Here is a 21,466-nt window from a genome sequence, read left to right on the forward strand (position 1 = left end):
GCACCGGCAGAACTTGTTGGAGCCGAGTCCAGATTTCCTGCCCACGGCTAGGCAAAGCAGGGCATAAAACAGAGTGGCTATGCATGGGCGCTCCTCACCCCCACACACCACAGAACCCGCTCCACAGCCGCTTACTCTGCCTCACCTGGGAACATGGACAGCACGGTCTGGAAACTGCAGGGATCCACTGAGCACAGCCCCCAAGCGCAGCTGGAACCGGGGAGCAGCAGGCCTCCAAATGCTCAGACACTGCAGTGCTGGGGGCCAGGAGAGAGACTGAGGACCCCAGTCCCTGGTCTCAGCGTGTCACCACAGCAACCACAAGGGCCACCAAATCTGTTCTGATCTGGGCTTTGCATGCACAAGTGCTTGACAGTGGGCCATTGCACCGCCCTGCCCCACTGTGCCTCCGAGTCAGCCAGGTATGAAGCCTGACAGGAATCCTTACTCCGGACGGACGGCCGGAGGAAGATGTGGAGCCTTTGCCTCAAGGCGCTGGCTTGCACACCCCCCCCACCCCCCCGGCAGGCAGTGACTAAAAGCCAGTGCTGGCCAAGACAAAAGGAACTGCTGGTTTAAGCCCAGAGTTCCTCAGAGCCAGGTGTTAACTGCATCACAACCAGAAAGACGCGAAGTGTGGCACTGGGCCTACGTGGGGAGCAGCCATCATGAGTCCCTGTTGGCCTGGGCCTGGATTGGAATCAGTGAGCCAACTCTGTTACCAGCTCCTTGAACCACCCAGTTCTCTGAATTAAACCGGCCTATAGTGCAATGCTGCTAGAAAAGCAGCTAGGTAAAAATGGCACCCATTGACCCCACAGCTCCGCTCCCTGCGTCTCAGAATCAGACCTGCTCCCTGTTCCCTCCTGTGACCAATCTATATGGATACAGCAGAGGGAGCTGGGTTCTGTTCTGCCTCACGCATCATCAACAGAGCAGCCAGGCCAGCACCCCGGACAGAACCTTTCCTGGGGGATGCGAAGAGCAGGAGGGGCTCAGCAGGGGGTTGGAGCCTGGATGGAGTTTGCTGTCCTGGTGGGGAGAAAAGCCATCCTTTGACTTGCAAACTGAGCATGTTCTTACAGGGCCCCTGGAGCAATACAGGGCCTGTGGCCTTCTGACTGCTGCTGTACATGACCAGAGAATGGTCTGTGCAAAGTGCAAGCCTGCACAGCAAACCAAGGGGGCCGGGTCTACCACCAGATCCACCAGCACTGACAGGCCTCATTTAGGGGCTCCTGGGTCACTAATTTCATGCATCAGTTCAGCATGTTTGGAAACCTAGGGCCGAGCTCACGAGCACAGAGATTTTGGTAGTTTCAGTGCATCATCCGCGTAGAGATCTCTCAGCATCACAAAATCCACCATGCTGCGTGGTACAGGGAGCAGTCTTCACATGCAATCTCCTGCATCCAGAGTGTAGCAGAACAAGACTGAGGTGCACTGGCAGAGGTGGGGGGCAGAGAGCCCCGGGCTGGAATAGCAAGGGGGCTGCAGGTCAGGACTGAGGAGCATCAGCAGAGATTAGAGAGGGTGCCTGGCTGCAGCCAATGTTCTCATCTTTCACCTCCTCCAACAGCATCATTAATGAGCTACCTCAGCCCAACAGGGGAGAGAGGAAATGCCGTTTAATTACCTGGCTTGGGATCCATCTATTTCCTGGGTCCCCAAACCCGTGGGAACAGCTTATGCAATGCACCCAGGCGGGCAGATCATCTTCCTGAGGGTGAGAGGAAAGCAGTGCTGGCTGAGACAGGGCGGTCCTGTTCAGTCTCTCCCCCCTGTTGACACAACCTGCTCCGTGTTTGCCTGACAAGGCACAGCCACTCTTCAAACATCCCCTGCGGTGACAGTGGCAGCTTGGCTCCCAGCCACGTCTCAGCCTTGGAGCCTCCACCTTCCTTTACCTAGGCCAAGGGTGTCCTCCTCTCTCCTTGTGTCCCACACACCTGGGCTTATGGGGCCTGCAGGGCAAATCTCAGCAGATGTGAGACCAGATGTGACTCTACTGCACCATCCTTACAGAACGGAGATCCCCCCGGGTAACAGTGGGTCGAGGGCCCCTCTGCTCTGCACAGCCCTTAAGGGTCCCATGGCCCAACAGCTCCTGCATTTCCACCCTGTCTAAGGGGGGAGTGGAATGGAAGCCTGGGGATGCAGCTGATCTCACCAGCCGGCCCGGAGCAGGCAAGAGGCAGAGATTGGTTGACAGACCCCCTGCAAAGCCCCAGGGCGAGGAATGAAAACCTGCCAGGGTGCTCAGGGGGCCTGCCCCCAAAATAACCATAATAGGAGGCTCCTTCCCCTGAGGCTTGAGCTGCCCTACAGGATGCTGAAACTTGTAGCATGGGTGGATCCAAATGAATGGAAGCAGGGCCCCCACCCCATGCAATGGACAGCCATGGCTGTGCAGGGAGCAGGGCTCAGCTGGACAGCCAGGTAGATACCAAGGGCCTGAGGCTGCAGCACCCAAGGGAGACATGAGACCTTTGGGGAGTGTATTCCCAGCCTTGGCCTCCTGGCCTTGTTGGGGTGGAAAGGGAGTTTAGCCAGGCCCGGGAGCCCAGGAGCATCATGCCCCTCTGCCCACTGCAAAGGGAATTCAGCACAGGGAGCCCTGCCCTGTGAAACTCCTGCAGGTGACTTTCCCTTGCGCAATCTCATGCCTCTCCAGTGTAGCAATGCTCTGTGTTTTCCAGACAGTGTGTAAAAGGAAAACAAACAATGAAGAAAGGGCAGCCGGGCTCCCCCAGGGAGATCTTGAATAGCATGGTGCTAACGTAGATGGTAATAGTCTGGCATTTTCCCTACCCCACTGCAAAACCTGCTGGGACAAGAGAGACCCTCCCAGCTGGAAACAGAGCTGGCTCGGCGGACCTGGAACACAGCTATCTAGGCATCTAGCGTACTGTTTGAGAAAGCCCATCATAAGAGGGAGCAAGTCATCCTCGCTCTGCCTTCTCCTAGGGCACGATTCACACCACATGGCTTAACAAGTGCCAAAGCCACAGGCCAAAGGCATCCCCAGTGCAAGTCCCTGGAAGTCAGAGGAGTTTGCACCAGGCATGACGCTGGACCCATGTGTGGCTGTGTGGCCCTGTAACGCACAGCTGCGAGATTGTATGCTGGATGCTAAAGAGCACACCAGAAGGATGAAGGGGAGCAAGCTCTCCCATGCATGCAAGCATCAAGCCAAATGCTCATCTTCCTCTAGGAGATATCCATCATCATGTCTGCAAACCATAGATCAGGGGTTGGCAACCTTTCAGAAGCGGTGTGCCGAGTCTTCATTGATTCACTCTAATTTAAGGTTTCGCGGGCCAGTCATACATTTTAACGTTTTTAGAAGGTCTCTAAGTCTATACTATATAACTAAACTGTTGTTGTATGTAAAGTAAATAAGGTTTTTTAAAATGTTTAAGAAGCTTCATTTGAAATTAAATTAAAATGCCGAGCCCCCCGGACTGGTGGCCAGGACCCGAGCAGCATGAGTGCCCCTGACAATCAGCTCGCGGGCCGCAGGTTGCCTACCCCGCTATAGCTTATGACCCTGGAGAAGTGCTAATTGCTGCCACCTACTTACAGAGAGCAGGTCTCAGCCCCAGATTAATAAAGCTGTCGGACTATCCCTGCTGTTGGTGTGGTGTCCCAGGTAGTTATTGTTATTATTTACTTGTGTTATTGTCATGGCTGGCAGCTCCAGCCACGGCCCAGGACCCCTTGGTGCTGGGCACTGTGCAAACGCAGGACAAAGCGCTGGTTCCCTTCCCCAAACAGCTGACAATCTAAGATCCCAGCGCTTCCAATTTTATTGCGTCTCATGATATTTGATACTTTGCTTAAAAGCCCAGCTCCTGGAGTGACAGGGTTAGGGGAAAATCTCAGGGGGGATGGTTCTAGCCCCTGTGATTGCAGAGAAAAGCTTGAAGATCTGAACGACCTTAACATCTCCAAGACCAGAAGGGCAAGAAAAAGAACCTTGGACCCTTTGTTTTTAAAACCTCATGATTTGTAAGCCAAACTCAGGATTTTCTGGGTCCTGACTCGTGATTTTTTGAGCACGTGGAGCTGGTAACACTGGAGTCCCTATGTTACCACTGTAGCATTTCACTGGTTCAGTGGGCAGAACACAACCACTTCCCAGGAAAATACAGTCAGCAACAGTGGCTTGGCTTTGCAGCTGATCTAAATCATGAGGGTGCCTTGGTTTGATTATTAGTGTCTGTCTTTGTATCACAGCAACACCTCAATCCCCAAACTGAGATCGGGGTCTACTGTGCCAGGTGCTGCACAGACTCTTAGTCCCTCCCCCCAAGAGCTGGAGTCTAACGAGACAAGAGGGGAGGGGAAACTGAGGCATGGAGTATCTCCAAGCTTTGCCCCATAGCCACAAGACCAACGTTTTCCCAACAAGTGATCCAGCCTCCTGGGGAGATAAAACCCTCACAAGCAATGGCACAGGGGTGTTACGCCAGCAGATATAGCCAGAGATAGGAACCCTTTTTCACTAGAGGGTGACCTAGTGCCATGCACATGCTGACATCCTGCCCTGCAGCCCAATTCCCATCTTGGCACTGCACGAACCAGATCCTGATTTGTGGCCCTGACGCAGGCAAAGCTGCCGCTGACAGTGAGTGCCCCTTGAGTCACAGCACAGCACGCAGTCTCTGGTAAATCCTAGCAAGCGATTGCATCTCACAGTAACGGAGAGACAGGACTCCACTGTGCTGAACGTAAATGAGGTTCTTCCGTAGTGAGGCCATTGGACAAAACAGGAGCTGGATAGATTCCTGCTCTCTGTCTAGCTCCCAGTCTAGCCAGCCTGGCCCATGGAATTTCTGAAGACCAGAGAGAGAGAGGTTTATCCTGCCTGCTAATCGTACCACGTCAGCTTCCCCCCAACGCTGCCGTGCTCCCTGTGCCCCAAAGCAAGAGGGAGCATTTCCGGGAACACAAGGCAGAGACATCGGTGCACTTTCCAAGCCGCGCCTGGTTCCAGCTCAGCAGTTCAAGGGAAGCTTCTCTTTTAGCTAGAAAGAGGAACAAGCTGTCCCCGGAATCCCCAGGGCTGCTGCCCCCAGTATCACAGCTGATACTCCGTTCCCCCTGAGCTCCTGCAGCACCCACCAAGGGAGGGACAGGAACAATGCAGAACATTCACAGCGGGGGACATGAGCGACTGGGCACAAGGTGGGCAATGTAAAACAATCTGCAAAACAGTCCTCAGCTCCAGTGCCCCAGTGGCTCAGGGAACAGCATGGCTGGTGGAAGGGGACAGGGGGAGGGTTGCTGCAGGTTCCTGACCCCGTCTGCTGCACCAAATCCAGATACTGCGGCTTGGCCTGAAAGTGGGGGGAAATTTGCTTCTTAAGGCACAAATTTAAAGATATAAAAACATATGGAGTGAGTGCAAAGCTGAGCTCTCCTAAGGCTCCCGGCATGAGCAGGTCAGCAGCACGTCCTCTCACACCTGTCAGTCTGTGTAACTGGGGTCCCAAGTTACTGAATCCAATTGCAGTACCAGAGAGTGTCCCACTGCAGAGAGCTTGGCCCTGCAACAGAGTTTCCCAGGCCTATGGCAATGCTCATTAGCCAGGCTGCCATGCTCTGAGCTGCCACGGCCCTGGGGTCGACGCTGCCCAATGGATCAACTGGGTCAGCCCTTTCCAAAGGAGCTGTCCTGGGACGTGGGTCCCAAGCTGGGGCCTGGTGTTGCCCTGTCTCGCCTCCAGTTAGTGAGTCAGTTTCCGTCCAAACCCAGATTACCTGGGGGCACGGTTCCAGTTGTGGGGTCTGTTTTCATACTATGTCCCATTGTGGTGACTGCAGGTTTCCGTTTTTTCACATCACTTGGGGCTCCCAGCCAATCTAGTTCAGCCACAAGCCCTGGGATTGCTGCAGGCATCCCTGGGGGAGGCCCCTGGCTCTTGTTCTGCAGGGGGTCAAACTAGATGAACATCACAGTCCCTTCTGGCCTTCCCAGCTATTGTGACTAGTTATTGCCATGTTAAAAAACAAACAGCCCGTCCGTGAGAAAGGAGCAGACAGGCCTCCACGACTGGCTGGGAAAGCTTGCCCCCGGAATGGAGGGTGTGTTGCCACTCAGGTCAATATTACACAACACACATTGTGTCCTCAGCTCCTTTGTGTTCCTGGGTTAGAGCAGCACCAGTGCCAAGAGCCAGCCCCGGCAGACAGGCGAGGCACTGCACTGCTCAGCATCGGGAGAGAGCGGGACAAGGCTGGTGGGGCCTTAGCCAGGGAGCGCTGAGGGCGACAGTCTGTCCCTACACCACAGACCAGTCCCCTGACTTTGTCAAGAGTGGGGGTTGAGTGAACAAGCCCCCCCACCAACTTGCGGTCAGGCAGTGCGGCTGCCATGCACCCCCTCTGTGGCCTATGCAGCCACTAGTCCACTCTATGGGCTGGAGTGGCAGGCACTGGTCTCCATGCACCCAATCTAGGGGGCACCTGGCCACTGCAACTGCTGCCTCCCCTTTTCCAAAGGCTTCTGCATCACACCCATCCCGTGGAGCCTTCCAGCTACAGAGCCTCCCACGGTGTTTGTCCAGGCTGGCATGACGCCACACATGACAAGTTTGCACCTTTAGCTGCCTTTTTTTTGGCACAGGTCCATCACTAGGTTACTCAGGACCTTGTTGCTATGTAACAGGGGCTCCTGGCCCTGGGGCCAGCTCCTCATTGCCCTGCACCATGAGCTGCTGCTTACACCAGAGCCCCGTGCTGGCCAATGAACCAGAACGGCAGCGGTTCACACCCACTTTGCACAGGGCGCGGGGCAGTGAGTATTTAAAACCCTTGCGCTTTGGAAAGTGCCGGGCAGAGAGAAAGAAATGGGCTGTGGAGCCTGATACGGTCACTGAGCCCAGGCAGGTGAGGGTGAGACAATGAGATGGTGATTGCAGGTGGCTAGCCCGGCCCGGCAGTAGAACACAATGGATCAGCGAGGCTCAAAGAATGCAGTTGGGTGGTTTGGCTGCCTCCTAACTTTCCAGCCCAGGGTATCCAGGTGCTGTGCAAACGTTCATGGTTAGTGATTTAACATCACAGCCTCCCCCAGCCCCACCCACGGGACGGCTGTTAGTGCTGCTTATGCAAACACAGAGATTCAGAGATTCCAAAGCCAGAAGGGACCACTGTCTGACCCCCTGAATCCCACAGCCCAGAGACCGTCCCCAGAATCATTCCCAGAGCAGAGCTTGAAGGAAAACATCTAATCTGGATTTCAAAACTGTCAGTGACAGAGAATCCACCACGAGCCTGGGTCAACTGTTCCAGTGGTTAATTACTCTCACTGTTAAAAATATGCCTTATTTCCTGTCTGCCTTTGTCTAGCTTCAACTTCCAGCCATTGGGTCATGTTAGACCTCTCTCTGCTAGACTGAAGAGCCCATTATTAAATATGTGTTCTCCCTGCAGGTACTTATCAGTCACCCTTTAACCTTCTCTCTGTTAAGCTAAATACATTGTGCTCCTTAAGTCTGTTACTATTAGGGTATGTCACACCAAAGCCAAATACGGAGGTAAAATAACCTCTCTACTGCAACCTGAGTTTCCCCTGTTTGTGAATCCCAGGATCACATTAGCACTTTGGTCACTGTGTCATGCTGGAAGCTCATACTCAGCTGATTATCCACCACGACCCCCAAATCTTTTCAGTCACGGCTTCCCAGGCTAGAGTCCCATCTCGTAGGTATGGCCTATATTCTCTGTTCCTAGATGGATGCCTTTAGCCATATTAAAACACTTATTGTTTGCTTGGGCCCAGATAACCAGCCGATCCAGATCGCACTGAATCAGTGACCTGCCCTCTTCGTAGTTTACCACTCCCCCAATATTTGTGTCACCTGCAAACTTTATCAGTGATGATTTTATGAACACACCCGTTCAATGATGACTCCCCATTTGCAATCACATTTTGAGACCTGTCAAGCAGGCACTGCAAAAGACTTTGCTCTGATACTGAGCTAGTTCCAATACTGATCATCTCAACACATTTGCCATGGGTAAGTTGCGTGTATAATTAAGCAGTGAAGACTCTTGCCTACTATTCTGGAAAGCTCCATTATAAAAGAAAATTCTAACTAACCACAAATTAAAATACACACGCCCTCAGTTTCTAATGAGTTTGCAAACACCAGAGCTTTCTAGCAGTGATATTCATGCTCATCTCTAACTACAATCCACAGAAAGAAAAGGAGTACCTGTGGCACCTTAGAGACTAACCAATTTATGAAGTGAGCTGTAGCTCACGAAAGCTCATGCTCAAATAAATTGGTTAGTCTCTAAGGTGCCACAAGTCCTCCTTTTCTTTTTGCGAATACAGACTAACACGGCTGTTACTCTAAATACAATCCACAGACTCACTGATCTGATTTTCCTCCCTGTTTTCACATATTAAAGCCATTAGGCAGCAGCCATAACAGACTCAGGGGGGTGGCATTTTTGCCAAATTCTCCCTCTCCAGTAGGTGCCATCATTTCACTTCTCCTCCACCCTGGTGGCATGTGGGAATTGCGGTGAAGAACACAGCCCACCTCCTTTGATTCATTCGTTCATTTGCTGCTCACCTGCTGAGACAGCACAGAGTCAGGTAAGACAGGTACAGCTGTGTCCATTGTCACTTCTCTGCATGGTCAACGTCCGTGTTTTCAAATGACAGTTGTGGCATTTTGGTTATCCGTGAGGTTTTCCCGAGCCATCATCCCACTTAGCAGCCCCATAGCGCAGGAAGGGCAAGAGTGAAGTTGACTTTTTCAAATGAATTATTTTTTAATTTAGTATTGCATCTGTTTTTTGAGACCGTTTACTAATGATCACTGCACCACTCCCAAACTCCCGAGAGCATCCCTAGTCACGCCAGTATTTAAACCTGTGCTTAATGTACCGGCTTAAGGCCTATGGAAGTGCGTGCTTAAAGGTGTAGCACCTGTGTTCGTGCTGTCCTGAACCAGGGCCCGGGAGCTTATAACACTAGCCCCTTCTCCCGCAGCTTCTTGCCAAGGCTCTCAAAGCACGTGACAAACACTAGTGAGTTCAAGGGCACGGCTCCCGCACCAGGTAGGGCAGTGTTGTTATGTGTCACTACTTCCCTGCTGAGGCACGGCGGTCCAGTGCAGGGCAGAACCTAAGGCCCATGCATTACTCATTACTGTGTTATTACGGGAAAGCCCCAGCTAACCCCAGTGCCAGAGCTGTTAGTGCCTGTCCTGGCATGCCCGGGGGGTCTGTCTGACAGAGGTGCTGAGCATCCAGGCTGCAGTGGAACCCGAGGGAGGAAACTGGCTTTTTGCTTTTAGGGCTCCTGCCACTATCACAGCTCCATACGCATGTAAAAAGGCTCAGGTAAGTCAAGCCCAGCCATTGTGCAGCCTCTGACCGTGCCAGAGGACAGCTAGTGAGCTGGTGCATGGCTGAGGAATCGGCTCTTGGGGTGCCTTTACACCATATGTCACAGCTCCTTGCCGATTCACACAGCACGGAGACCCAGCTTTCCAGAGAGCATGGCTGCTCTACTCCCTGCTGGGAGACTCCCTGGGAAGATGGAGACATTCCAACCTGCAGGTGTAACATCGCGGCGGGACACAGAGAGCAACTTGTGACTCAGACTTCCCCGTGTGCACTCTGGGTGACCCAAGGGAGACATTCTTTGTCTCCAGCGGAGGACGAAACATCTGCTGCCTGCTGTCCTGAGCCTTGCGGTTACAGGGCAGATGGCATTCATAAACATCTCCCCCAGCTGACAGAGCATCCAACCCCTGGTTCATTCCCAGAATGGTGACAAGTGGGTCCTAGGGAGGCAGCTCTGAAAAAGGGGCTGGATTTGTGGGGGAAGGGCACAGACCTTTCTGAGTTCCCCAAAACTCTCTCCCATCGAGCTCCCCAATGTACTGAAATAAGCGGTGTCCTTAGGAACACAGCTATGGCCCTACATGATCAGACCCCTCATGTCTGGCCTCTGCTGATGCCTGATGCTGCAGAGGGAGGAGTAAACAAGGTAAGGCTGCCAGCTGCCTCCTTCACCTATGGGGATTGGCTGCAATTTGTTTATCCCTTCCTTAGCACAGGCACCCTCAGGCTGAATCCCGATCACACCTATTGTCCAACCTGGCCCCTTTGTTATTCATTGGCCTGCATGGTTGGCACTGCCCATGCAGATCCCAAGGAAGGTCTCTGCTCACGGGGCCCAGCCAGCCAACCGAGAAGGGTGGGGAAGAGGGTAGAGTGTGGGAAGAAGAGTTATGGCAGAGAAGGGTGGGGCAGCAGGCTCACTCTTACACACATATTGGCTCCTCTGCTCTGGGGGCTTTGAATGTTGACATGTAATTGCAGGGAGGGCTAGCGAAGGGGGCCGGGGATCTGAAGGAGGAGGAGAGCTTGCACATTCCACAAGCAGCTGCCAAAGGTGGCACTTGGATTCATGGGGCCTGGCACTCACTGTCCCAGCCCGACACATGTCGTGGTGCTTGGCTGTAACGTGCGTGCGCCGGTCAGCTGTGCTGTTTCCGACCCAGGGATTCTCCCTGGATTCTCATCATGAGCTACCACAAGTTGGCTCTAACTCTTGGAGGTGCCATGCTGACTAGCAACAAAAGTCATGTGGGGCGTCTCCTGGAGCTGAGCGGTGAAAGCCTTGGAGAACAGAGCACCTTGTGCCATAAAGCCCCTGGGACGAAGCAGCCCAGCTCAGCAGCGAGAGCTTTCAGTGAGACAGCAATACCATGGCAATCTTTAAAATGCGTTTTCATAACGTAGCTGTCCTTAGCCCTTTTAAATCTGAGGTGCTCAACGTGCTTTACACGTACACACACAGGGTAAGCAAGGGATAAATGAATGGAGCACGGCACCCACCACTGAAACGGAGCCTCTTCCGGGGTGCAACATGGTAGCTGTCTAAAAGTCAACAGCAACACAACACACCGGCTCAGGTCAGGAAAGGACAAAGAACCCTGGACCAGCTGCTGCTGAAGAAAGGAAATTGAGTAAAGAGATGGGCAACTTGTGCTCACTGATCCACGAATGAAACTGGGTGACCCGCCTAGAAATATGACGAGCTAGTGACCTTAGAAGCAAGGGCATAACCATCTGGTAACCTTCCGTCTCACATTTTCTTCTTTCCCCCTCCACCCTATAACATTTCTGACTCAAAACCAACTTGGAGCAATGCGGAAGGACAGACAGACGGAGTGGGAAAAGCCTTGCTCCATCAATTCCCTCCTGATAGGCTAATTTTGGCAATAGCTCTGCCTGTGAGTCACTCTCCAGTGGTAGATGCAGAGAAGATTATGCAAGTGATGTTGATGCTGACAGATGGGTGTCAAATTACAATCCAAATCATAATTCCTGCTTGACGACTCCCGTTGTGGGTTTTAAATAGCACTCCCACTGTCCAGCGGTCAGTGCTAAGGTAGAGCACCAAAGAGCAGGGGCTGCTCAGCTCAGGCAGAGTGGGGAGAGCTGCAGAGCATCTGAGACTCTGGACAAACCACATGGGTTCTGGCACCCTTCGGGCACTCGGTGATTGAAGGGCACGTGCTGCGTTCCAGGCATCCCTTGGATCTGGGAAACTGACTCTTTCCACAGTCTGAAGGACACCTCGCAGCTGGGCAGACATGGTGAGTCACCAGCATGGTAGAACAGCTTTCTTTCACTTCCCAGGGCCCCCTGGCAGATCCCACCATCCTTCCCATAGGGATGGGAGAAGCTCACCTCCCTATTCACTGCCATTTCACTGCTCTCCTGCCGGAATTTCAGACTCAGTCAGATAGAGAGCAGCTCTGTGTTTGAACGAGGTAGATTTATTATCCCTGGGTGTGAAAGAAAAAACCAGGGCACTCCCGTTCCCCCTTTCAAATGACCTGTTCTTCCGTGGCTCTGAATATCCAACAGCAGTTCTGAGCCCGGGAGTGTAACCCATCCTCTGCCCCCTTTCTTCTTCTGGGCTTTGCTTTATTGCTTGCTAAATATATCATGAGATGCTACTGCCCAGAGCCCGTAGCTCCCCAACTTCTGCATGGCTTCCCCTCCTGCCTCTCCACCCTAGGAACTGCACAAATACATCGCTGGAATTAGCTTCCCCTCAAAAGTTTGCTTGCTGGAGTCCAGGGCTCTTCCTGAGGTCAAAATACATGTGTTCTTAGAAGGGTCATTCCCTAAGAGAGTCGCCAGCCTCCCCCAAGCTTCTCAGCCAATGCCCCTGAAACTGGCCTGCCCCAAAGGGAAGGCGCTGTGGAACGTGGGTGCAACGTGCACTAACACTATGGCTGTGTGCACGAGGGTTTTCAGAAAATCTGCCCCCGTGTCTCTCCCCCAACGGCAGCTGCAGTGCGAGCAGGGGCAGTGCACAGGGGTGTCGCCCAATGCAGGCGGAGAACACACTGGCACTGTGAGCAGCAGGATATTTCCCCAAAAGATCGTAGTGCAGACAAGGCTCAGGACAGGAGAATGACCACTGATTTCAATGGGAACAAAGCCCCCAGTCTGCACCCCTTACTCACCCTGAAGAGTACACACGCCTGTTGAAGTTACTAGGATTGAAGGGGGCAGAATGTGACAGTAACTCAGGCTTCTGCAAGGGACGTCCCATTTCCATGTCCCAGAGATCTGACAGCCATTTTTGGAAGGTTCTATCAACTTTCCTTTGCAAAGTCTACACAGAGCACAGCTCACACTAGCTAGCAGGCTGCTCTGATAGAAGGAGTGGGAAACATTTTCATGCAGATGATGTAGGCTGTGACGAAGTGCACCCTACTATAATTACCCATTTAATAGTGCCCCTCACAGAGAGAGCCCTCTATAGACTCTGACGAATCAGCCCAACCACCTCACAGTGAGAGAGGGAGGTAAAGAAATACCATCCCCCATTTTATAGCTGGGAGAGCTAGACAAAAAGGGGCAGCGTGATTTGCCAAAGGTCAGTGAGTTCGTACAACCCAGGAGTTCCTCACTCCCAGTCCAGAGTGCATACCATTTACTCACTAATTAATGAGTCCTTACGAGTCAAAGCAGCATGGGAAGAATTCCTTCCTCTCTTTCTTAAAAGTAAAAAACAGTAAATGTAACAGTTCAGCAGGCAGCTCTGCACCATCACCCCCGTGTTGTCTGTGCCACACAGCCAGAGGAATCAGTAAAGTCAGAATGACCCCTGTAACTGATCCCTGACACAAGCAGGGTGCAGCAAACCTAGGGCTTGGATGAATCCACCCAAATGTCCTGGATTCAAATGCTTATCTCGGAGTCAAACACTTGTTGGTTTGCGTTTGTCAGGACACGGTTTGGGGCACCAGAGCATCAGAAGCTGCATTAATGTTCTGTCAGAGAAGACAGCAAGGTCATTTTAATTAGCCATAGCAGCTCCCAGTTTTCCAAGAAAACTGTGTTTGCTTTACATAAACAAGCTGGCACAGTTCCTGCCATGCTTTGAATTTAACCAATGCAGCTATAATTACAATGGGCTGTGTTTGATGTCAGTTAGAGGGATACTGCACACACACTGACTGGCTGCCTCCAGAGACCAGACTGAAAGCAGAGACTTTCTTTTGATATGAGGAGATTGCATAGACCCAAGGAAAGGCTAAGACCAAGTATAGCTCAGACATTATCCACTCTGCTCAAGAAGGATTTGACATGCACAGGACGTCATTCAACTGGCCACTTGTGTCTCTAAATACTAGTCTAGTCTCTAGGCAAGTTTTCATTCCAGCATTATAGAATCCTAGAAGATTAGGGTTGGAAGATACATAAGGAGGTCATCTAGTCCAACCCCCTGCTCAAAGCAGGACCAACACCAACTAAATCATCCCAGCCAGGCCTTTGTCAAGCTGGGCCTTAAAAACCTCTAAGGATGGACATTCCACCACCTCCCTAGGTAACCCATTCCAGTGCTTCACCAACCTCCTAGTGAAATAGTTTTTCCTAATATCCAACCTAAACCACCCCCACTGCAACTTGAGACCATTGCTCCTTATTCTGTCATCTGCCACCACTGAGAACAGCCGAACTCCATCCTCTTTGGAACCCTCCTTCAGGTAGTTGAAAGGTGCTATCAAATCCCCCTTCACTCTTCTCTTCTGCAGACTGAAAACCCCAGTTCCCTCAGCCTCTCCTTGTAAGTTGTGTGCCCCAGCCCCGTAATCATTTCTGTTGCCCGCTGCTGGACTCTCTCCAATATTTCCACATCCCTTCTCTAGTGGGGGGACCAAAACTGGACACAATACTCCAAGTGTGGCCTCACCAGTGCTCAATAGAGGGGAATAATCACTTCCCTCGATTTGCTGGCAATGCTCCTACTAATGCAGCCCAATATGCTGTTGGCCTTCTTGGCAACAAGGGCACACTGCTGACTCAGATCCAGCTTCTCGTCCACAATAATCTCCAGGTCCTTTTTTGCAGAACTGCTGATTAGCCAGTTGGTCCCCAGCCTATAAAGGTGCATGGAATTTTTCCTTTTTAAGTGCAGGACTCTGCACTTGTCCTTGTTGAACTTCATCAGATTTCTTTTGGCCCAATCTTCCAATTTATCTAGGTCACTCTGGACCCTATCCCTACCCTCCAGCGTATCTACCTCTCCCCCCAGCTTAGTGTCATCTGCAAACTTGCTGAAGGTGCAATTCATCTCATCATCCAGATCATTAAATCTGGGCTGAATTGTCTGCAATGAAACACGTAATAAAGACCAACCTGAGGCAGCCACAGAGGGACAGAGAGTTCAGTTGGTCCAAAAGGCTTCAAGCAGGAAGCTCTGTAGAAGAAGGAGAAGGACAGGAACTCAGCAGAGTCCCCTGCCAGCACCCCGGGGCCAGTGTGGGAATTTGGCCCTAAGTATTTATGTAGAGTGGGCAGCTGCCCATGATTATTGCAGAGGGGGAATCTCCTCAGTGACCTAGGCTGAACCTAGCCTTCTACTTCCCCACCCTTGGCATGGTGGCATGAGCCCTCTTAGTTATAGAAGAGGCTCGGTCTGTGAGGTAGGGCTGGAATTCAGAGGCCGCTGGAGGGGTGCTGACACAAGAGGTCAGAGCCAGGGAGGACTGGTCATGTGTTTGTTCAAAGTCCTCATGATCACCGGAGGCTGCAGGTGGTATTTCATGGGTGAGCAGGCTGGGCTGTTGCAAGGCAATCTGGCATTTATACAGACACCACACACAGAAGATAGCAGCTTCCTGGAAGAAATCAAGTCAGGGATGGGCAGAGGAAAAGGCAGAAAGCTAAACTGACCCCCTAGCCCCAAAGATACACCCCTCCTTCTCCCCCTTACACTCTCACTGCCCCACACACCCACTCCCCAGACAGATTTACTTTTTCACACCAGACTCCTGGATCTCCTTATTGGCAAGCAGCTGGTATGTTGTACATTACCCAACCACCTGCTGCCCTGCCATGACTCACTGCTTCAACATGGGCTTCAAGGACAAAGATCCTGACTAATCTGCCCCAGGGAGGAAAAACTCAGACCATAAACATCTCTCCCTGCCCCACTAAACTCCAGGGACAAGTTTGTTAGGATTTAACCCATTGCACGGGCTATGGTAGAGAAGTGGAAGAGACAGTGGGTATTACGAAGCACTGCCAGACAGCCCAGAGAGCTCAGTAAATAGTGAGTTATGGACACCGTGCTCACGAATTTCCAAAGGGTTTCCAATAATAATAAAAGCTTGCATTTCCACAGCAGCCTGGAGGGTTGAGCAGAGGGCAAGGGATCAGCAGATCCTGGATTCGAATCCTGACCCTGGCCCTGACTTCAGGTTGCAATGCAGGTGAGGGAAGGCCTGTCTCAGGTCTCACTCCCTACCCTGTACAGTGGCCCGCAAAACCAAGAGCCAGCCCTGAGCAGCACTAGGACGGCAGCACTGAGTTCCAGGCAGACAGCACAGAGAAGGAGAAGACAAGAGACCCCAATCCAAACGCCCTTGCCACAGAAGAGAATGGGGGCTTGTGCTGGGGAACCCAGGTACTGTGCACTGCAGGCCAGTGGGCATGTTTGGACCCTGCTAGAACACACGGAGAAGCACTCTGCCCCCATGGCACTGCTGATCACCCGCTCTCTGCGCTGCCCCGTGTGGTTTTATCCCAGACACCCACAACATCTGCGGCTTTTCTTAGCGCCCCACTCCTGGAGTCCGGTGACAACACGAGAATCGCAGCTTTCATTTAAAACAAAAAGTCAGCCTCTAGCCCTGGCGGCTGTGGAGAAAATGCTGACAAGGTGAATGCGTCCCAGCAGCTCAGCAAGCAGGAGGCAAAGAGACAATACCACCACCATTTACTGTGGGTTAGAGCCCATGATTCTGGGGGCCTGACTCGTGATTTTTAAATGCTCGGGGTGAGCAACCCTGCAAATGATTAATAACAGCAAACAGCTGAGAAGTCTGACATCACACAACCCCCTCCCCCACTCAACAAGCAGCTCCCATCCCTGCTCCCAGGCTCCGGAATCTCACTCCCTGTTGAATCTGTCTCCTTTGTGGGCCATTTTGTCTTAGCATTTAACCCCCCTGTTCCCTGCTCATCCTGGGCACAGTCCCTGCACAGAGTCCTGACGCTTACCTGCCATTGCAGCGTCCAGCAGTGACACTGGATGGAATGGTCTCGCGCAGGGCTGGAAGGGACATTAAAGTGACATGGAAATGGGCTGATTTCCATAGGCCAGGAGTTCACTGTGAAAGCAGCCAGGGTCAGAGGGCAGCTCTTGGCAGCACAGTGAAGGCATCCATGCAAATATATAGCGGCCACATGAAAGTCCAGCCACGCTGCCCTGACTCTCTCTGTTTAGCATGAATACATCGACCAGAGAGAAGCTTGGCTGCTCCTAAGGCAAAGCCTGGGTGATGTGTTTATCAGGACTTCTCCTTCTGTAATCAGGTGTGGAGAGAAGGAGGGGGCTTAGTGTCTTATTTATCACTTTCTCCTGAGACTGGCTGCTGCAAAGGGGTTTTTTTACACGTCTCCTAGCAGCTGCAATAGCTGTCCCTGCTCTTCTTTATACTGTTTGTCCCTGTAGGCTGGGGGTGGCTTCCCCGCCCCGCTCTGCAGGGACCACACAGACATGCACAGCACGATGGAAAAAGGCAAAAGACATGGGAACAGCCTCAGGGTGTGGGGCAGCCCAAGCCATCAAATTGGACCTGGGCGGCAATGCAAGACAGATATACTGGAAAAGCCACCTGCCTCTTGCTGCTGTGCAGCCTGCTTTATTCCTGAGCTGGGGGAATGGGGGATGTGCCTCTCTCCAGAGTTCATCCCCTGCCTAGATATTCGTTAGGCTATTCCCACAGTGCACCAGCCTGCACGGAATGGCAGGGTCAGCAAAGTTCTTTCCAGGGGCAGAATTGCCCACACACCAATGCCCGAGTCTCCTGGAAAGGGCCTCCGTCTGCTACCAACCAGTGCTTCCTGCACGCCCGTGGACACTATCAAAAGATGCCCCCAGAAGTGCCAGTTAGGGGGTCTCAGGAAACTCTCAGGCAGGCAAGAGAGGCCACTTCCGGCCAACCGAGAGAGCCCCTGAACAAATCTTGACTCCAACACCCAGGCACTAGGAGCGCTTTCAAATCTGCAACTCAATCTAGTTCTCAATTTTTCATCCCTATTTTTAACATGGATTGAATTCAAAACCCTGAGGTGTTTGAAATCTGGTTCTCAGTCAGCTGGCTGAGGCCCAGCTGTAGTTAATCCCTAGCCTAGAGCTTCACATCCCCTTGAATCAGACCCCGGGCAGCCCCTCTGCTCGGTCTGTGCCCAGACTTTCAGTTCTGCACAACTTCTCAATGCAGTTCAGTGACGCTGAGGTGATGCAATCTGTTCCTTGGCACTGCCAACTCAGAGACTCTACCTGGATTTTAGTAACAAGTTCCCCAGACAATTGTAGCCTTCGTTCTTTTGGAAAATTACATGCGGAGTTTCAATGGGGTTATTTTTTTCTTTGTTGTTAGTTTGTTTTCAATTAACTGTGGAAAAAATTGCACAGGTGGAGAAGCATCCTCAGACATAGAGCCACAGAAACGTGGGGCTGGAAAGGGCCTCAACAGCTCGCCCAGTCCAGCCCTGCCCTGAGACAGGACCAAATAAACCCAGACCCTCCCTGACAGGCGTTTGTCTGACCTGTTCTTAAAACCCTCTGGTGACAGGGATTGGACAACCTGCCTTGGAGCCTGTTCCAGAGCTTAGCTACCCTGAGAGTTAGAAAGGTTTTCCGAATATCTCACTGTACTGCAGATTAATCCCATTACTTCTTATCCTGCCTTCAGTGAACATGGAAAACAATTGATCACCATCCTCTTTATAACAGCCTTTAACATAGTTCAAGACTCTTCTCAGGTCCCCCCCTCAGTCTTCTTTTCGTATGACTAAACATTCAGTTTTTTCAACTTTTTCCTCATATGTGAGATTTTCTAAACCCTTTATCATTTTTGTTGTTCTCCTCTGGACTCTTTCACAGTTGTCCATATCTTTCCTTAAGTGTGGTGCCCAGCTGAGGCCTCATCAATGCCAAGTAGCGTGAGACAATTACTTCCCGTGTCTTACATACGATACTCCTGTTAATACACTCCAGAATGATATTAGCCTTTTTTACAACTGCATCATGTTGTTGACTTATTCAAATTTGTCAACAGCTAGAACCCCCAGTTCCTTTTCAGCAGTACGACCACCTAGCCAGTTTTTCCCCATTTTGTAGTTGTCTTCTGATTTTGCCTTTCCTTTTTCAAGTGAAGTGTTTTTCACTTGTCTTTATCAAATTTCAACTTGTTGATGTCACACAGATTCTCCCATTTGTCAAGGCCATTTTGGAATTCTAATCCTGTCCTCCAATGTGCTTGCAACCCCTCCCAGCTGGGTGTCATCCACAAATTTTATAAGCACAGTCTCCACTCCATTGTCCAAGTCACTAATGAAAATACTGAATAGTGTCAGCCCCAGGACTGATCCCTGTGGGACCCCACTACATGCAGTCTCCCAGTTTGACAGCAAACCATTGAGAACTACTCTTTGAATATGGTTCTTCAACCAGTTTTGCACCCACCTTATACTAATTGCATCTAGACCCCATTTCCCTAGTTTGCTTGTGAGGCTGTCATATGGGACTGACTAAGCCTCATTAAAGTCAAGGGGAAATGATCACATACTTCACTTGAAGCAGGTGAGTAGCCTAATCAGCGGATCTATTCCCCTGCGTATGTCCTTAGTGACCTGGGAGGTCTTGTGTCCACTCGCCATGCTGGGACACAAAGAACAATGCAACGCAGCCCATGTCATTGCAGCCAAAGGATTGCTGCTCTGTCACCTTAAAGATGAAATGGGAACATGCAGGCATTTCCCCCCATCTGGCATATCCTAGTTCATCTCATCTCCAGGGTATTTCTCAGGTGCCTGTCTCCTCAGTACCTAAGGCCTGAATATGGTGGAATAGTATCAAGGTCCAGAACAAAACGGTCAGGAATCTCTCCTTGCGACGCCTGGGAGCTGCAGGGGCACGGCACCTGGGACAGCCAAGCCATAAAGTCTTTGAGGAGACAAGCATGTGATGACAACACAGACTTCTCAGGGATATTTGGTTACATAAGCAAAAGCAGAACTGGGGCCTTAGCCTTTAACATAAAGCACCAGGGTCATTCCATGGGGAGACCATGGCCAGATCCAGTGGAAAGACTCCCCTGACTTCCATGGGCTTTAGATCAGTTAGGATCAAGGTCTTTGGTATCCAAGCAAGCAGCCCTGCACTATGCACACAGACTCCCGTCCCAGGAACCCTCCTTTCCCAGCACCCGTTGTACTTTTAATGCACGTATTCAGTTCACTGACTGCTGTTCCCTTCCATTCGCAGGACACAAATTCTGAGTGGCCCCTGAACAGGAGAGGTAATGGCCTTAGGATCTCAGGCGTGGTTGTAAGTGTTGCTAACTGTGCTGGGCTGTGCTCCAAAACCACGTGCCCATGAGCCACTCTCTGTCTTGCAGGTCCTCCTCTGCCATGCAAACCCCTGACTGGGGCACAAAATTTCAAGCGATTTGGCATCCCGCTCATTGCCACCATCCTGAGCCTGGCCACCATCGTTGTAATTGCCTTCCTAAGTAAGGTCCCTTCTTTCCTGTCCCACTTGCATGCTGGGGGCTTGCACAGCAGCCATACTGCCCTCTTGCTCTACACTCCTCCAGGTGCCCTAGCAAGCTTGGCGAGAGCACGCCTGACAAGGTGCCATAGTGATAGCTCCTGAGGCGACAGTCTTTCCCCTGCGGAAAGGGGACTTCGTGCCTGTGGAGGCCAGTGTGATTTGGGGAGAAACAGGGTGAGATGCAGACTTCAGATCCAGATCCCAGCCCCATCCCAAAGCCTGGGGCTGTTGGGATCCAGGGTTTGGGGGGAGGGACGACTCTAGCTTCAGGGATCTCATCCTAATGCCGCCTTTAGGCCAGGTTGTGTCTGACTCCAGTGTTCACGCAGAAGTTGGGGGGTAAACTGCAAGCAGCCTTTGCCCTCCTGTGGGGGGTGTATTGAGGATTGTTGGAATTTTGCAAGCTATTGCTTTAAGAGTGGGAGGGTTCCCTGGTGCTGCTTGCGGGCCCTGGGGCTCTGTAGTGATGCCTGCAAGTGGAGTCAGTCTGCCAGGCTAGAAACAGACTGCTCAAAACACAGTGGGGTGTCTCATCGCCCTAGAGAGGAGCCTGTTTTCTCCTTCTCTGTTTTCGAGCTCTTGTGTTTTTGTTCTCAGTGCTAAGAAATAAAATTGTGTTACGTTGAAAGCGCCCAGTGAGAGATTTCATCCCTGTGTGCGTATGCCGTGAACACAACTCTGTGCAGAAGGCAGGCACAACTGGGCCCCAGGGCACAGTTCACTCCCTGCTACTGCCCCCAGGGAAATGGGAATGCTACAGGGCTATACTTGCCCCCACTGCACTGGCCAGCTGAGTCAGCTTGGATGGGTAGGGGCACCTCTATGGGCTGGTGCAGAGACATGCACTGTGCATCTAAAACACACACCCCCTCCTGGTATCCACCTGGCCCCTAGAGCTCTTGGGTGTGTGCCCAGCATCCCTACATAGCTTGAAATGGCTCAGCACATGGCTTAACCCGGACCTGAGTCTGCATTGGGAGAGCATACATGGAAAGCTTCCCCCCTCAGAGGCCTGCAGAGTGGGTGCTGCCAAACCCCTTGATCTCAGGAGAAGCCATTTGCAACAAAGATTTAAACCCATCCCCCAAAGTTCCCTGGCAGACATGAGCCAAACATCACAGACCAAGTTGGACTCTGTCCTTTTCCCCTCTAGTCAAGGCAGTTCTGGAACACTACTACTTCCTCTGCAGTAAGACATTCAAGTTCATCCCCATGCAGCAGCAGTGTGACGGGCAGGAAGACTGCTCCTGGGGCGAGGACGAGGAGAGCTGTGTGCAGCAGGTCCCAGAAGGCCCACCCATGGAAGGTGAGTTGTGGGTTTTATGCCAGCACTACCAT

General features: G+C 51.8%; 2 protein-coding genes across 14 annotated transcripts in view; one reads left to right on the forward strand and one right to left on the reverse strand.

The window, feature by feature from the left end:
* SMIM35 (small integral membrane protein 35) overlaps positions 1 to 16,719 on the reverse strand; it is a 33,225-nt gene extending 16,506 nt beyond the window's left edge. For 3 of the 4 annotated variants that reach the window (XR_014709289.1, XR_014709290.1, XR_014709291.1), the window contains exons 1-2: positions 16,567 to 16,719; positions 14,701 to 14,761 (exon numbers count right to left, since the gene is read on the reverse strand). Coding sequence is in view for 1 of the 4 variants with exons in the window: in XM_084612066.1 (XP_084468192.1) it covers positions 16,567 to 16,573 (7 nt within the window). In the remaining 3 variants the exon portion in view is untranslated. The remainder of the gene's footprint in view (positions 1 to 14,700; positions 14,762 to 16,566) is intronic. The other variant, XM_084612066.1, reaches the window with a different exon arrangement.
* TMPRSS4 (transmembrane serine protease 4) overlaps positions 11,141 to 21,466 on the forward strand; it is a 30,938-nt gene continuing 20,612 nt past the window's right edge. For 5 of the 10 annotated variants that reach the window (XM_084612053.1, XM_084612054.1, XM_084612055.1 and 2 more), the window contains exons 1-4: positions 11,144 to 11,636; positions 19,841 to 19,874; positions 19,974 to 20,087; positions 21,282 to 21,434. In XM_084612053.1, the coding sequence (XP_084468179.1) occupies positions 11,634 to 11,636; positions 19,841 to 19,874; positions 19,974 to 20,087; positions 21,282 to 21,434 (304 nt within the window). In that variant the 5' untranslated portion in view covers positions 11,144 to 11,633. The other 5 variants (XM_084612052.1, XM_084612050.1, XM_084612058.1 and 2 more) reach the window with 5 other exon arrangements.

The sequence above is a fragment of the Lepidochelys olivacea genome, assembly GCF_965140295.1.
Source record: "Lepidochelys olivacea isolate rLepOli2 genome assembly, chromosome: 22".
NCBI lineage: Eukaryota > Metazoa > Chordata > Testudines > Cheloniidae > Lepidochelys > Lepidochelys olivacea.